General features: G+C 42.1%; 1 protein-coding gene across 2 annotated transcripts in view; it reads left to right on the top strand.

The window, feature by feature from the left end:
* Positions 1-6,954: 6,954 nt before the first annotated feature.
* cstf3 (cleavage stimulation factor, 3' pre-RNA, subunit 3) overlaps positions 6,955-17,647 on the top strand; it is a 107,308-nt gene continuing 96,615 nt past the window's right edge. The window contains exon 1 of one of the 2 annotated variants that reach the window (XM_078549462.1): positions 6,955-7,211. In XM_078549462.1, the coding sequence (XP_078405588.1) occupies positions 7,185-7,211 (27 nt within the window). In that variant the 5' untranslated portion in view covers positions 6,955-7,184. Of the gene's footprint in view, positions 7,212-15,330; positions 15,393-17,647 lie in introns of those variants that run through there. The other variant, XM_078549461.1, reaches the window with a different exon arrangement.

Here is a 17,647-nt window from a genome sequence, read left to right as displayed (position 1 = left end):
AAGCCTTTTCTTTTGAATGCAACCCTGTTCTTGGCTAACACCCAGGCACGCTCACTTTGCAGCAGGAACCTTGTGATAGCAATTAGGAGCAGTAACTCTTATGTTGTCTTCCCACTCTCCCTTGTTGAGCTATTGAGGCAGAATGGTTACCAAGGCAGTACTTATGGGGATGTAATAAAGTGTAGGGAGTTTGTCTAATTTTCTGATTGTTTCAGCTTTCGGATCTCACCCAAAACTTGTGAAGGAACATATGTACCTGTAAAGTGTCAAACTTTCCAACTGAATATTTCAATGTAACATGTTGACCTGCCTAGCTCTGATGGCTTGCAATTTTAGGAACTCTATTTTTTTTTTAAAAACTGTTAAGTCCTGGTAACAACAGGCAGGGTTGAAAAACTGGTAGCTGAAGGTCTATGCGTTCCGGCAAGTTTCGATTAACATTACCCCGATATCCCGAGGTTATGGAGAGGAAATATCAGCCAGAGTCACTCCTCTTGATTGCTTTCCAGTGACCCCTGCTGGAAAGTGCACATGAGCAGAAATCAGGTAAAGGTGGGATCAAACCTGGATGCCTACATGGTCAAATAGCCTGGCGATATTCCACTGAAACAGCCATTTGGGTGAAAGATGGGGTGGCTGGTTGGGGGTGGGCTACATCAGTAGAATTGTACCCTACTGACAAATCAACGGCTTAAGAGGGGGAGAAAAATTTACAGAGGACATAATCCAGATTAACACTTCCAGTCAGTACTGAGTGAGTGTTGGAGTTGCCATCATTTAAATGAGATGTTAAACCAAGGTCTCCTCTTGGATGGATTTTGAAGCAGTATTTTGAAGAGCAGGGGAGTTCTGCTGTGTCCTGGCCAACATTTATCCCTCAACCAACATCACTGAAACAGACTGTCTATTTATTATCCCATTACTGTGCAATCTTACATGTGCGCATAAACTGGCTGCCACATTTTCTACAGTATAACAGCGACTACACTTCGAAAGTGCTTCATTGGCCGTAAAGCACTTGGAGACACCCTATATAAACTCAAGTTCTTTCTTTCTTGCATTGGTTCTGAGGAACAGTTGAATTTTTTTTTGGTGTGTACTTTACTTTTTTTAAATGAAGACCAAGGAAGGAACTTGGCTGTCTTCATTTGGGCCTGTTGAAGAGGAAAGTAGTTTGAGAAATGCTTCATTAAGGTGTTTTATCCCATAGAATATCATTGTGAATTATAAAATTTTAAAAACAAGTCTGTGAACGTCTGTCACATGCATTTGCAATGTATTTTGTCATAATTATAATAAGGACAAAATATGATACAAGTATTGCAAATGGAAAAAATCATTATACATTTTTTGAGCCTGGGTGGATGTTTATGATTATGCAATATAAGCGTTAAAGCATAAATGGAACAAAAGTACTTATTTAATGCTTAATATTCTGATTCTTGTATAAAGTCAAAAGGTTGTGGAGTGCGAAATTAAAATTCTTACAAAAATTGTTTTCATCTCATTAATTTTAGTACAACGTTGATTTTCATCGACGTGGTCATAGTTCCACAGCAAGAAGCACAGTGTGGTATACAAACATGTGCTATGCTAGAGCGTGCCTTAAAACCTCTTATTTGATTTCACTCAGATTATTATGTTTTAGGGCCTTTGCTTGCATTCTTTGCTTCTCTCTATCATCTCAAACGGACTTGACACCTTCCCACTGCTGCTGTGTATCCTCTACCTAAAGATGAGTTTCTGTGGGATGACATAGTTAAACAATTCTATGAGGAGTGAATAATTGACTAGGTAGCCTGGTCTACCATAACTTTAAAAAGTTGGATTCTCCTGTGGCTTTGATGGATGAGTGTTCAGCATAGAAAAAGAAAAGGCTGATTTACAATCTAGGTTGATGTGGTCTCATGTATGACATTAGACCAGGTCTCGATTTGCATAACCAATTGCAAACACTGCATATGAAGTCAGTGTTGGAGGGATGGATGGAGCTATTGGCTTTGTGCCGTGCTCGCTTGTCCTGAAGGCACTTGACTCTGTTCTCCTCAAATGTCAATCGTTTGATGACAGAGACTTCTCCATTTGGGTCTGTCCAAGTTTGTTTTTTCCCCATGTATTGGGATCCAGCTTACAAGCTCTGAGATTGGCTTTCAGATTGTCTTTTTATCTACGTTTGGGCTGTCTTATGATGGGGTTTCTGTGCTCAGCTGGCTGTAGAGTACTGCCTTTGGTATGCGGGAATCCTCCATGTGAACCACATGACTAACCCAGTGAAGCTGAGCTCTGGTGAGCAGGCTCTCAATGCCAGGTTTGCACTCTACCATAGCACTTCATAATCAAAAACAAGGGGAATGAAGAATAGTGTAATTACTTATAGAACATAGTGTCAACCTCCTATTCTGGTACTTGAGAGTATAATTTCAGTTGATACCTCAGTGCACTATTTTTTTTATTCGTTCACGGGATGTGGGCTTCGCTGGCTGGGCCAGCATTTATTGCCCTTCCCTAGTTGCCCTTGAGAAGGTGGTCGTGAGCTGCCTTCTTGAACTGCTGCAGTCCATGTGGTGTAGGTACACCCAATGTGCTGTTAGGAAGGGAGTTCCAGGATTTTGACCCATTATTCTGTGATTCATTGCTTGATCAGGGCTATACATTCCAGAGACCTAGGCAGAAAATGTCTAAACCAGGCATCATATGTAAGTGAGGTTAGTCGGAGTTACAACATACCGTCAGTCATATTGCCCAGCTATTTCTGACACTGTACAGACAGGAGGTATATCCTTGAACAATTCTATTTAGAAAACGGATCAGTTCAGATGAACAGCTAGGGGCATAACTTTGAAAATTACAGCGAAGAATTTCCACTAAAACAAAAACAATGCTGTAAATAGTCAGCAGCCAGGCAGCATCTGTGGACAGAGGTAATCTAGCTAAACTGTTAACTCTGTTTCTCTCTCCATAGATGTTGCCTGACCTGCTGTGCAATTTCAGCATTTTATGTTTTTTAGATTTCCAGCATCCAGAGGATTTTGCTTTGTTTTAGAATTTGCACATTTAATTTAGTCATGAAGAAAGAACCTTATCAGGTAATATAGGTTGATTACCAGTGAGTATAAAAGTTGGCGCATCCTGGTAGCCTGATGCCAACTTGGGACTAAAGACACCAGGATATCTGAATTTCATCCAATGGATTGCTTGCTTGTAAGCGTATGGATGTATATATCACCTGTTTAGTTTGATAGATGAATAAGATAAACCAGAGACTAAATCATATTTCTTAATAGAGTATTAAGGTTCTTTATATTGACTTGTGAAGTTATTAAATTAAGGCAGAAGATAAATCTCGCAGGAGGAAAAGCATTCATCACTCAAATGTTGGACCTGTTCCAGTGGTTCAGCTGAGTGGCATTATTTGAAGAAGAGAAGGGAGTGATGGTGTGCAATGATCCTAGATCAGTTTGGGCTGCTGATCTAAACTGGCGATCGCTGCTTGATATAAAGGGATATTTGCAATTGTCTCCAAAATGCTAATTCTCTATTTTTTTGACACACTTGGGTGCACTGAATCCATGACATTTAGCTGTTTTCTCATGCTGGATATGTAAATTTTGCCTATGCATAATATATATCTGCATACTTTTTAATGTAGCATTGTTGGTGTATGAATATATAATGGTGTTGAAATCACACCCAGTAAGTTGCACCACGTTTTTAGGCCCTCATTTGTCCTTCCCTAAACCTCTCAGCCGGTCCACTTCTCCCTCCACCTTTAAGATGCTTCTTAAAACTTATCTCTTTGATCAAGCTTTTAGTGACCTATCTTCTATCATCTTCTTTGGCTCAATATCAATTTTTGTCTTTTTATGCTCCTGTGAAGAGCCTTTGGACATTATTGCACATTAAAGGTGATTATAAATGCAAGTTTTTTATTCATTCATGGGAATTGCACACCACTAGCAAGGCCAACATTTATTAACCACCCCAAATTGCCGAGAATGTGGTAGTGAGCAGCCTTCTTAAACCACTGCAGTTGTTGTTGTTGTACCAGATCACTTGCACATCTATTGTAAAATCCATCTAATTAGTAGTATACAATGGCAATAATGTGCTGAAGGTTGTAACAGGAGTCAGGGGAGGCAACAGGTGATCAGCCCAGTGTCTGTTTCGGTCATTCAGCTCATTGGCAACTAGATGCACTGGATGACTCATGTGTTTTTGTCACAAAACAAAAACAAAAATACGCGGAAAAACTCAGCAGGTCTGGCAGCATCTGTGGAGAGGAGCACAGTTAACGTTTCGAGTCCGCATGACTCTTCAACAGAACACCTCTTGCCACTTCAAACATTGACACACACTCTCGACACCCTAACCCAACTTCCTGAAGACAGTATCACAAATTCAATGGAAAACAGATCCAATAATGTCCTCAGCATATCCAAACTAGGGAGATGGGGTAAAGAAATTTATCCAGAATTCCTGCTCCTGATGATTATCCAGTGACCACTGGCTAAGATAGGTTGAAAATAGGATCAGATTGAGCTGTGATGCTCCTTCATGGTGCAGAGCCTGCCAATGTCAATTTTTTTCTAAAAGTAATGAAACTGGATGGACCATCCCATATTGACCTAGGCGCAGGGTGGCTTGTGCCAAAATTGGGAGAGCTATCTCACACTAGTCAAGCAACAGCCTAATATAGTCATACTCATGGAATTATACCTTACAGATAATGTCCCAGACACGACCATCACCATCCCTGGCTATGTCCTGTCCCACCGGCAAGACAGACCTAGCAGAGGTGGAGGTCCAGTGGTATGCAGTCAGGAAGGATTGCCCTGGGATCCATCCCGGCCTCTTTGGAGGTCCCCAGCATCACAGATGCCAGTCTACAGCCAATTCGATACACTCCAAGCAAGTAACTCCACTCCACATGAAGGCACTGGATACTGCAAAGGCTATGGGCCCTGACAATATTCCGGCAACAGTGCTGAAGACTTGAGCTCCAGAACTTGCCGTGACCCTAGCCAAGCTGTTCCAGTGCAGCTACAACAATGGCATCTACTTGGCAATGTGGCAAATTGCCAAGGTATGCCCTGTACACAAAAAGCAGGGCAAATCCAACCCAGCCAATTAGCACCCAGCATCAGTAAAGTGATGGATGGGGTCATCAACAGTGCTATCAAGCGGCACTTATTTAAACAATAACCTGCACTGATGCTCAGTTTGGGTTCCGCCAGGGCCACTCAGCTCCTGACTTCATTACAGCCTTGGTTCAAACATGGACAAAAGAGCTGAACTCCAGAGGTGAGGTGAGAGTGACTGCCCTAGACATCAAGGCAGTATTTGACCCAGTGTGCATCAAGGAGCCTTAGCAAAACTGGAGTCAATGGGAATTGGGGGGGAAACTCTTGGCTGATTGGAGTCTTATCTGGCACAAGGGAAGAGAATTATGGTTGTTGGAGGTCAATCATCTTAGTTCCAGGACATCGCTGCAGGGGTTCTCAGGGTAGTGTCCAAGGCCCAACCACCCTCACCTGCTTCATCAATGCTCTTCCTTCCATCACAAGGTCAAAAGTGGGGATGTTCGTTAATGAGTGCACAATGTTCAGCACCATTCGAGACTCCTCAGATTCTGAAGCAGTCCATGTCCAAATGCAGCAAGACCTGGACAATATCCAGACTTGCACTGGCAAGTAACATTCTTACCATACACATGCCAGGTATAACCATCTCCAACAAGAGAGAATCTAAGCATCACCCCTTGACATTCAATGGCATTACCATCGCTAAATCCCCCACAATCAACATGCTAGGGATTACCATTGACCAGAAACTGAACTGGACTAGCCATGTAAACACTGTGGGTATAATCGCAGGTCAGAGGCTAGGAATCCTGTGGCGAGTAACTTGCCTCCTGACTCCCCTGTCCACATCTACAAGGCACAAGTCAAGAGTGTGATGGAATACTCTCCACTTGTCTGGATGAGTGCAGCTCTACAACACTCAAGAAGGTTGACACCATCCAGGACAAAGCAACCCACTAGACTGGCACCCCATCCACAATCATTCACTCCCTCCACCACTGATGCACAGTGGCAGCAGTGTGTACCATCTACAAGATGCACTGCAGGAACTCACCAAGGCTCTTTAGACAGCACCTTCCAAACCCACGACCACTACCATCTAGAAGGACAAGGGCAGCAGACAGATGGGAACACCACCATCTGCAAGTTTTCCTCCATGCCATCCTGACTTGGAAACATATTGCCATTCCTTCATTGTCATTGGGTCAATATCCTGGAACTCTCTCCCTAACAGCACTGTGGGTACCTACACCACATGGACTGTAGCGGTTCAAGAAGGCAGCTCACAACCACCTTCTCAAGGGCAATTAGGGATGGGGAATAAATACTGGCCTAGCCCATATCCCACAAATGAATCAAAAAAAGCTTGCCTATATTCATACATGACGAATGGTGAGGTGGAGGGATGCGAATGCCCTTTGGAACCCTACACCATTATTAATCACCTCTTTCATAAGAGCTGTGGAGAAAATGGAAGAGAGAAAGACCGTTTTCAAAGTTCGATTTTCACTTTAAATCTGAGACCTCTAGTTCTTGATCCTTCCACTCATGGGAAGAGTTTTTCTCTATTTTGTTTACCCTCATGATTTTTGAGCACCTCTATCAAATATCCTTTCAAAGGATCATTATTCAATAATACACGAATACCATTCCCAACAATCCTCTGCCTTGATCCTTAAAAAGCAAAAAAAAAAATTGTCATTGTGACCACTTTGTGCTCCTTCACAACAAGGCACCTGGAACATGAACATCAGGTGTTTTGTTAGGGTGGGCGGTGACTAACAACACATCCGGGAGCAGACGAGCTGTGCGCATGCGCCTGCGCGCCAAACGGCCGCTTCCGGTGAGTTCTCGCCGGCCGCCGCCATTTTGTGAAGCGCTGAGGCGGCCCTGGAGGTGGAGGAGGAGATGATGATGGTGGTGGGGGGGTAGGAGCAGTACTGAGCTTAAAGAGGGGGGGGGAAGAGCGAGCGAGAGAGAGAGATAAAAAGTGGGTTTTCTAGTTTTATAGGGCCAGCTCTGCACTTACTCGAACGTCATTTACCCGCGTAAATTAACTGTGTGGTATCTTTTTTTAAACACTTTTTTTAAAAAAATCACACAATGTCCGGCGAAGGAAATGCGGAGCAGGTAGGCCGGATTCAGTTGACGCTGTCGGTGGCGGGGGGGGTGGGGGGTAATGTGAAGCAATCGGGTTGTAAAATCAGTCGCTTCAGGCTGCGTTTTAACTTTTTTTAAAAGTCGCATTTATTTCTATTTAATTCCTCTCCTCCGCTGAGTTGCGTTTCGTGCCTTGTTGCCGCCGAGTGAGGTTAAGATGGCGGACGCGGCCGGTTTTAACGTGTATTTTCTTTTCAAAACGGGAAAGTAGACCGCGTTAAATGTCAGCTCTTCCCCCCCACACCACCCCCTCAAACTCTTCTCTCCCGGTCACGAAAATTGACGGTGAAAATGAATATCCAGGCGGAGTTTTGAGAATTTTTTAAAGCCATGTGGTCAGGAAAAAAAAACCCTGCAAGATTAACCCCTTTTTGTATTCTGAAGGTTTGGTTCCTGACCTGTTACCGTAGGAATTCATTTGGAGCTCCTTGATCCTCCTTCCACATAGTTTTCCTTCAGGCTGCCTCTTTTGCTAGTCTCACGTTTTGCGAAGGACCTGTTTTTATATTCGAAATTCACCTTTCCTGTGACCTACCTGAGGGGTGTGTGTGTGTCTGTACAACCCGTGGGGCCGTTCAAGAGGGCGAGCTGAAACTGAAATCACCAGATTTGTGCTGGCATCCCGGGCACCTATATATATATTTTTTGTTGTAAATTCGTGGGGCAGCAAATTGCCATTTTCAGTCAAATTAGCGAAATGCATTGAAGAAGCAAAGTTGCAGATATGCTTTGTGTGATTTGCACTTGGAGCTGGTTAATGTGGCACACTTAGACTAGGTGTACATGTAGCTATTGCTTGGCATATACACTTATTGCATCTTGGTGTCTCTTAAGAACTTTCTTTTTATTCATTTACGGGATATGGGCTTGTGTTATTTCCAGCTAAAAAGGTATGAGGCTGTAAATTGTGATCTGCAACAAAACTAGAAAGTGTGCTTGGGTCGGGGCAGCCAGCAAATGTAGAGAGGTAGAGCTGTGAGGTAGTGCTTTTGGAGAAGGCTAACAAGGCAAAGGAATACACAATAAATGGAAGACTACTGCTCCACTCAGCCCCACTTTCCTGGGGTACCGACAGGAAAGTGGAGCCGAGACCACAACCAGATCAGCTGTGGCCTTATTGAATGGTGAAGCAGGCTTGAAGGGCTAAGTCCTACGTTCCTATAAGTGTATGGGAGCAGAGGAACCTTGGAGCGCATGTCCACAGATCCCTGAAGGCTCTGGATAGGTAGATAAGGTGTTCAAGGAAGCATATGGGATGCTTGCCTTAATTAGTTGAGGTGAAGAATATAAAAACTGAGAGTTTATGCTGGGACTGTATAAAACTCCAGACCACAGCTGGAATAGAGTTACTGGTCACCGCACTGTAGGAAAGATACAACTGTGCCGGAGAGGTTAATGAGTATGTTGTCTGGATTGCAGAATTTTAGTGATAAGGAAAGATTGGATGGGCTATGGTTTTTGGAACAGAGGAGTCTGAGGGGCCAACTATTAGAAGTATATAACATTGATGTGGACAGGAAGGCTTTATTACTCTTGGTTGAGGGGTCCATTCCCTAAAATCTATGCTCCTGGTTAAGAAGTGGATAGGAGTTTTAGAGGGCATTCAAGGGGAAGTTTTTGGTGGGGAATCTGGAACTCACTACCTTGATAGGATGGTAGAGGCAGAAACCTTCAATGTTTAAAAATATTACGATATGCACTTGAAGGCTACGGACCAAGGACTGGAAAGTGGGATTGGGCTTCATAGCTACTTATTGGCCAACATGGGCATGGCAGGTCAAATGGCCTCCTTCCGTGTTGCAAATGTCTTTAATTCTAATGATGGGTTCAGGTCTCTAAATCTTGAATTAAGTTTACAATGGTTTGAATTTATAAATAGTTCCATTAACATGGAAAAGAATCCCAAGTACAAAAAGAAGCCAAATGAAAAAACTGATTAGGAAGGATGACAGAAAACTTGAAGAAATGAAAACACAAAATGCTGGAAAAATTCAGCAGGCCTGGCAGCATCTGTGGAGAGCGAAACAAGAGTTAAAGTTTCCAGTCCAATATGACTTCTTCAGAACTCAATGTTAACTCTGTTTCTCCTTCCACAGATACTGCCAGAGCTGCTGAGTTCTTCATTGCACTATTTTGCTTTTATTTGACTGAAAACTTGGTCAGATTTGAGCTAAAGGGTCTTGAAGGAGCGGCAGACTGCTCAGTTGCCTCTGATGGAGTAATGGGTGGGTCCATGCACAAGCGTGTAATCAAAGAAACTGAGTTCATGGGATTTGTAGTGTCGGAGAAGGTTAGTAAGGCCATGGAGGATTTTAAACATGGAATTTTACATGACAATTTGGGGTCTGAAAGCCAATGTACGTCAGTGGGCAGGAATTGATAAGGTAAAGGTAGCCAAGGTTTTGGTTGAGCTGAAGTTGATAGGGTGAGGAATAGGAGTCTGGAGGTGTTAGACATGAGGGTTTCAGTGGCAGATGGGTTGAGATAGGTGTGGAAATGAGTGTTTACAGATATGGCAGTAGATGGATGCTCCTTGTGATGGTGAGGATATGGAGTTGGCATATAGTTTAGGTTCAGGAAATGTGCTGATCTTTGAAAAATAACAGTTAACATTTCCCTTTCCCTTCATGTTACAACTAATGGGCTTGCTTTATGAAATTTTAACTGGTCCAATCCTGATATGTTGATACAATATTATCAGTGATAGTGAAGTTGGCAAACTCTCTTCAGTTGCAATGTGAATATTTGGACTGTATCTTGAGTTATACTTAATTTCTGTCACGCTTCCTAAAATTAAAGGAAGGGAAAATGTATGAGATCTGCTGGTGGTGCCAAGGATTTACACACAACAGTCAATTTACAAAAATGATCAAAAATTGGAAATATTCCTTAAATGCTGTTCCAGTTTACCAAAGTTATGCATAGTCTTAAGGGCATGCCAGGGTGCACATAGCTCCATCTTAGAGATGTGCCTTGTGTGTAACATGGCCTTATCCTGACTTGTAGAATGGTGGGTCCTCTGACACTGAACAATGCCGTGGACATCTACTGGATGCAATGATTTTTTAAAAGACTGGGTAGCTGCAAATAAATACTGGTCCATTTCCAGGGTCCCACTTTCTTTTCTTTTGAAAGACAGGCCAGCTGTGACTGCACCATCCTTGAAAATGTTTTTTGAGTTTAAAGCAACCGAACCAATTTTAATATGTCAACTATAGAAAATAGTTGCAGCTGGGTGGAAATACTGACTTTATGGCACTTCAGGCTCTTTTTCCAATTAGTGTAAGTAATGTTCAGAGATCACAAGTTGAAAGCCTATAGCTATGATGCATTAAGTTATGTGATAGTTTGCAGTTATCATTTATATCCATGTCAAATTTTAATGCATTTGGTATTTATAGGGCAAGTGCCTTTTTAAAAAAATCTTGCAATACTGCAGTTTTCAGACGCGCTTGAAATGGTAGTACTGGGCCCGCTCATGCCTTCTAGTATATTATTGATAGTAAATAAAATGAATGGGCCGCACTCCTGTTTCTAGAGAAGTAGAATAATTGAGTTTCCTATCTACTCATATTAATTCTGGTACATGTTTTGGATAAAATCCAAGATGTAATTATATTTTTTGAGGACCAGAAAAGCACTGTAGGAAAAGTGACCCAAAATTGTTTAAAATCACACTTGATTCTAGAGAAAAACAGCCTTCTCTGAACAATAAACAAAACCTTTGGTTCCGGATAATAAGTAGAAACAGCTACTTCCAAGAAATTAGATTGTAAAGATCACTGAATAAATGGACCAGGTTGTCTGAAAAGGTGAGAACTTACCAAAGTGTTACCAAAGAAAATATGTTGTGGTCAGTTTTGTCCTATTTGCAACATGATAGAATAAAGGGATTGAATTCTGTCTATGACAGGTTTCAGAGTGTAACATTTAGTTGAGGAAAGGGAAACCTTACCTCGTACTCAGTTTATTGAATGTTTTGGGACGTGTTACAGAAAAGCAAAGTTTTAAAAAGGTTTCAGTAAGTTTAATCTTGGCAATGCTGTATGTAACAATTGAAGTTGCTGAGCCAAGAGACACATTATTTGTAGTGTATATGCAAGCATTTGCAAGGTTGGGTCAAGCCAGGGCCATGAAGGGAGGAAAACAATGATGTTACCTAGTAGGAGTTTCCAGAAGGAAAATGCATGTTCCAGTGAGAGACAGATTCAACTCTTACAGATGAAGAATGACATTTGAAACCCAGGAATCATTTTGTCTGCACTAGTAGCTTACCTGTAGTATGCTGAAATAGAATTTATGTAATCAGTTGTAATTTGCTATACAAAGAAAGTAACTAAAAGTCCTGATATTACGTTAATGTTATAACTTCATAAAATATACTACCCAGTTAATGCTGAGTAAAATTTACGCTTATCTAAATTTAGTCTAACCAGTTAATTACATACACCAAGTACTTGGTGACATGCTTAATATTGCCCAAATACAGTCCCTACTATGTCCTTTCCACGCTTATGGAAAATATGCCATTATGTATTTGTCATTGGCTGAAAAGGTGCCACTTAATAGTCTGCATGCTTAATAGATGCCTATTTTGTTTAGTTCAGCTATTTGCACTTTGTTAATATGTGATTACCTTTAGTGATATATCTGTCATTGTCAATTCGTAATTTCTCCAACTTGGTTCTGGGAGCCCCACTGCCTCTAGAACTCTAATTGTGGCGAATCCTTCCTGGCTCATTGCATACTGCAGGTGGCAGGAATGATGTGCGACCTATGCCAAATTGCTCAGCGGATCCAGAGTGTCTCTCTTTGGCTTTGCAAGAAGGGCTTAACTTAATTCATTATGTATTGTGTCCTCTCAATGAACAAAGTGCTAGAAACTTTTAGCAAATCTAGTAGCATCTGAAACATTAACATTCTTCCTTTATATAAACACGTGGCCTGACTTGCTGAGTTTCCAGCATTTCCTGTTGCAGATTTACTGCACCTACACTATTTTTGATTTGCTCTGCCAAAGCTACTCACCGCTCTCTTATCATCTGGAGAACTAAGATAACACTGTTACAACCAACTGCCACCTTCAATTCCTGCCTTCTTCACCAGCGCCTGTTGACATGTCCAAACTTATTGCTCTGTCATCAAGATAAACCAATCTTTCATTTTGGTCTTTCTAAGCCAGATGGTCCCCTCAGTCCCTATCCTGCTTTTCTGGAAGTTCTGTTACAATTTATCTGCAATGTTTCCCTCCTCACCTGCACTCTGCCCCTTGTACGTCCGTCTCTTCCACAACTACTCCTTGCTCCAATCCTAAGAATTTGCTATTCGTTCCCTGGCCCCATTGTAGCTAATATCGTAAGTGATCCCCTCTCTACCGGCACCGTCCCCATTCCTGTAATAACTTTGTGGTTACTTGACTACTCTTAATTAACAACGGCTTGTTGCCTACCTCCCTTTCTTCTCCAAGGTCTCTCTATGTATAGTCACCTCCCAGATCTATGTCCAGCTCTCCTGCAATTCCCTCCTTTGAATTTCTCTAATTGGGTCTTCATCCACCTCTTGGCACCAAAACGGCCCTAAACAAAGTCATGAACAACATGGGATGCTGTCCCTTCTCAAGCTCGCTGCAGCTTTTGATAGCATCCATTCACACTACTCTCCATCATGTCTCTATTTAGTCTCTGTACCTTGTCTCCGTTGTCACAGTCCAGCGAGACTGTCTTTGTTTCATTCATCTCTGCTATCTGATATGTTACCAGTGCACTGCTAGTAATAACTTTTCAGCCCATGCTTGTAGTCATTGAGGATCAATCCTCAATCCCCTCAGCTAGCTGTTACGCATGGGTGACAAGCACATCTATGGAACTCGTCTCTACCTCTGATCCCTCTACCATCCTGCTTTCTGGCTGCTAGTCTAACTTCATCTTGAATAAGCCATAACCACCTCCAGCCATACACCAGAAAGATCAAAGCTTTTGTCTTTGTCCCTGCAACAAGCTTCATATGCTTTCCATTGACTTCTGTCCCCCTCTAGCCATCAATTCAGGCTAACCCCAATGCGGTTTGACTCTGGCATTGTGCACTCCCCATTCTTTTGACTCATTTAGTTGCCTGTATGCAGCCAGCTAGGTTCAACTACCTGGAATTCCCTACTCTGGTCCTTTGTGTTCTTCAGTGTCTGTTGTGTACAATAGTTAAAATACCTCTATCTGTAACATGTTAAACATATTGATGGCCTGTCCCTCCTGTCTGTTATTCACATTATAAATTCCCATTTTTATGGAAACTGCCTATGTATTTCAACTTGCCACTCAGTGCAGATGCTGGAATAATTGGACGTGCCAGCAAAAATATTATTAAATGTATGATGTGATAGATTCTCTAATATCTTTACTCCTGATGGGTGATTGTACTCCATGATTTATCCTTTTCCTTTAAAATTGATAATATCTCCTTCCTTATCATTATCTAGTGATATGTGCTGGAACTGAACATTAACCCAAACTAGAGCTGTTAGTTTAAATGTGCAATTGAGGAAGCACAGCTCTGTGAAAGCTTCATTAGAGAAGCTTCTCAGAAGAGAAAATATAAAAAAAAAATTGGTTAGACCATGTTGCTTTCATTTGACTTGGATTGCCAGAATATTGAATATTGGAGAGGAAACTAAACATTTGTCAAAATGTATGAGTTTTTAATATACCAAGTGGGTTGGAGGGAATGTTGGGCAACAGTTCAAATGTCTTGAATATCATTTACAAAGTTTGTTTACATGAATTGCTATCCTCTGTTCAATGTCATGCATTAAGCTTTTAATTTTTTGTTGAACAATTTTTCTTACTACCTCCAGTGGAGAACTAGCCAAGTATTTCTTGCTCATTTCCAATATGTATGAATTTTGGTCCTGAATTTAATATGAATAGTACTGCTTAAGATATTGATGTGGACATTTTCTCCATTTATGAAAGATCTACACTATAGTTTAGAATAAACACTGAACTCTTGTACAATTTTTAATCCTATTTTTATTTACTTTAACTTGCCTAATGTACATTGTATGTTATGACAGCCCTTTTCTCTAGTATACTGTGAATATTTTGATTATAAGGGCTAAGTACTGTAAAGCATTTTTTTTGCAGGCAAAGGCCACTATTCTGAATTCCTAAATGTATTTGTCATATTGGCGTTTGTAGAAAACTACATTGTAGTTAAGTACAAGTTTCAATAGTTGTGTTTAATGCTGGCTGTTTCCAAGCGCTAGTACAGAAACGTTTTCAGTATTTTAACTTGACTTTTGAATATGTGTATAGAAACTTACATTAATATAGTGCTTTAAATGTAGGAAAATGTCCCAAGGCGAGTACTGCACTTGTGATCGAGCTGCCTTATGGATGAGATGTTAAATGAGGCCCCTGGCTGTGTTTTCAGGTGGACATGAAAGATTTCGTGGCACTATTTCGAAGAAAAGCAGGCCTGTTATCCCTGGTGTCATGGCCAGTATTTATTGCTGAATCAACACCTTTAAAAAAAAAAAGGTGTTTTTAAAAAATCTGGTCATTATTACTTTTTGTGGGAGCTTGTGTGCAAATTAGCTGTCACATATCCTCGTGGTGACCGAAGAGTCTGAGATTGGCATGGATGTTCTTAGACTGGCAGTTCCTATTGTTTGTGCTTTGTAGCTGTGAGACCTCTGGCTTTCCTCTTCTGACCTTGCATGTCAGGTTTTGTGAGTTTGACCTAAATCAGTGGCTCCCAAAGTGGGGTACACATGCCCCTGGGCATATGGTAGTTGTCTCTACAGGGTACTTTTGTCTTAGTTTAATAGCAGATTTTCAGGGATGAGTTTTTTCTCCGCCTTTCTCCCCCACCGCCCCCCCTCCCCTGCTCCTTCTGTAGTCTAGGGGTTCCCAAATGCGCATCTCTGGTGCTCAGGCTCATATGCTGCCACTCACCTTACTGCTCCTCCAATTGCAGTTTGTTTCACTCCCTGGTTGGGGCCATAGCCATAGTTGAACCATGTCTCAAAGGTACAAAGGAGTGAGTGCGGGGCGGGAGGTTGGGAAGAGGGGCTGCTGAATGAGGAGTTGGGGGGGTTGGGAAGAGGGGCATCAAGTGCTCATGCTCCAACAAACAAGCTCATCCATCACATTAATGGTAAGTAAAATTATTATAGACATATGTTTACTTGTAATGTGTAATTGATATTTTCAAACGTTATGGGATAGCTTAAAAAAAAACTGTCTGTAGGGGCACACAACCGATTGGTAAATCTGAATAGGGGTACATTACCACAAAAGTTTGGGAACCACTGGCATGGATGGTGCTTGAAACACAACCAAATTTCAGTGCATGCCTCCATGTGGGCCAGTTGACTGCACTGTTTTTCCCAGGAGAGGTGATCTGCAATCCAGAAGTTTGCATGGCCCTTAAGGTATCTGATATTGTTTGTACTGACCACCTTGATGCCCTTTGCCCTGATATCGCCCCCCCCATAGAAGATTGCTTGTAATCATCCATGGCCTGTCCATCTAAGTTGAATTTTCTGGAGGTGGTCTCCATGCTGTTGAGCCCATTATGATGGAGGAGCTTGTTTGTGATGTCGTCTTGTCATCGAATTCTCATTATGGACCTTGGGTGTTTTCGGTGGAAATGTTCCAGAGCTTTGATGTGGTGCCTACAGCAGACATTGGATTCTGTGCCATGCAGCAGGGTGAAAAGGACAGTGGGCTGGTAGTCTGATTTTAATCTTCAGTTTAATGCCATATTGCTTCCAGACCCACTCATGGAGTTGGCTGTAGGCAGAACTTGCTTTCTGGATGGGTGCATGGATATCTTCATTGATAGCGGCATTCCTAGAGAACACACTACCGAGGTACAAGAATCTTTCTATAGCCTGGAGACTGGTGCCATCAACGGTTATATCTGGCTCTTCAGAGCATATGCCTGGTGCTGGCTGAAACATAACCTCAGCCTTGTGGTCACTGATTTGTAGACCAAAGTTTTTGGCAGCACTCAATTTGTATGCCATAGTTTGGATGCCTTTACAGCTAGGGCACAGTTATCTGCGAACAGACTCTTTCTAAATACGTCTTCTGACTTTGGCATGCAACCTGGAGAGATTGAAGAGCTTCCCTGAACAGAATCTGATGTTTAGGCCTTCAGGCATGTCTTGGGCTTCCTAAGCATTGCAGGAAAGAAGAGATCGAAGAGTTGGGAAACCACAAAACATCCTTGCTTCACGCCGCTGATTATCTCAAAGGCATCGGATATTTCACAGGCACGAACATGTCCAACCATGAAATCATGCAGTGGATGCAAGATTTTGATCAACTTCGACAGTTTGTCACATTTCCTACATTGCCAGAGTGGCTACACTTAACAATACTTCATTTGTTGTAAAGTTCTTAGGGATATGCTGAAGTTGTGAACGGCACTATGTCAGTGTGAGTTGTCTTTGCTTTGGGAGTGAGCTAAAGGAAGGAGATATTAGAAGACATTAAACATTTGGCCAAAGAGCTGAGGGGTGGAGAGGCAATAATAACTTGATGCATGTGGGGGCACATTACAACCATTAATCTTCCTTAGCTGGCATCCATGTTGGAACCATAGAAAAGGTATGGTGCAGAAAGATGCCAATTAGCCCATCGTGTTTGTGCTGGCCAAAAAGAGAAAAAAGAAACAAGCCGCTCATTTTAATGCCACTTTCCAGCACCTGGTCTGTTACCTTGCAGGTTCCAGGTACCTTTTAAATGATTTGAGCATTTCAGCCTCAACCACCAACTTAGGCAGTGAATTCCAGATGCCCACCACCCTCTGGGTGAAAAAGGCTTTTCTCATGTCCCCTCTAATTCTTCTACCAATCACCTTAAACCTATGCCCTGCCCTGCCCCCCCACCCATTGACCCCTCAGCTAGGGTCTTTCCCGTCTACCCTATCTAGACCCCTCAAAATTTTGTACAACTCAATTAGGTCACCCCTTAGCTGCCTCTGATCTAAGGAAAACAACCCTAGCCTATCCAATCTCTCCTCATAACTGCAATTTTCAAGCCCTGGCAACATTCTTGTAAATCTCTTCTGCACTTTCTCCAGAGCAATTATTTCCTGTAATGTGGTGACCAGAACTGTGTACACAATTCCAGCTGTGGCGTAACCAGCGTTTTACACAGTTCCATCATTACATCCTGCCTTTGTATTCAATTCCTCGCCCAATAAAGGAAAGCATTCCATAAGCTTTCTTTGCCACCTTATCCACCTGTCCTGCCACCTTCAGGGACCTGTGGACATGCACTCCAAGGTGTCTCACGTCCTCAACCCCTCAGTAACTTCCTGTTTATTGAGGATCCCCTTGCTTTGTATGCCCTCCCCCCAAATGTTACCTCACTTTTCCGGATTGAATTCCATTTGCCACT

The sequence above is a fragment of the Cetorhinus maximus genome, chromosome 9 (genome assembly GCF_964194155.1).
Source record: "Cetorhinus maximus chromosome 9, sCetMax3.hap1.1, whole genome shotgun sequence".
Taxonomy (NCBI): Eukaryota; Metazoa; Chordata; class Chondrichthyes; order Lamniformes; family Cetorhinidae; genus Cetorhinus; species Cetorhinus maximus.
Note: the sequence above shows the minus strand (reverse complement) of the source record. Positions and strands in the feature narration are given on the sequence as shown.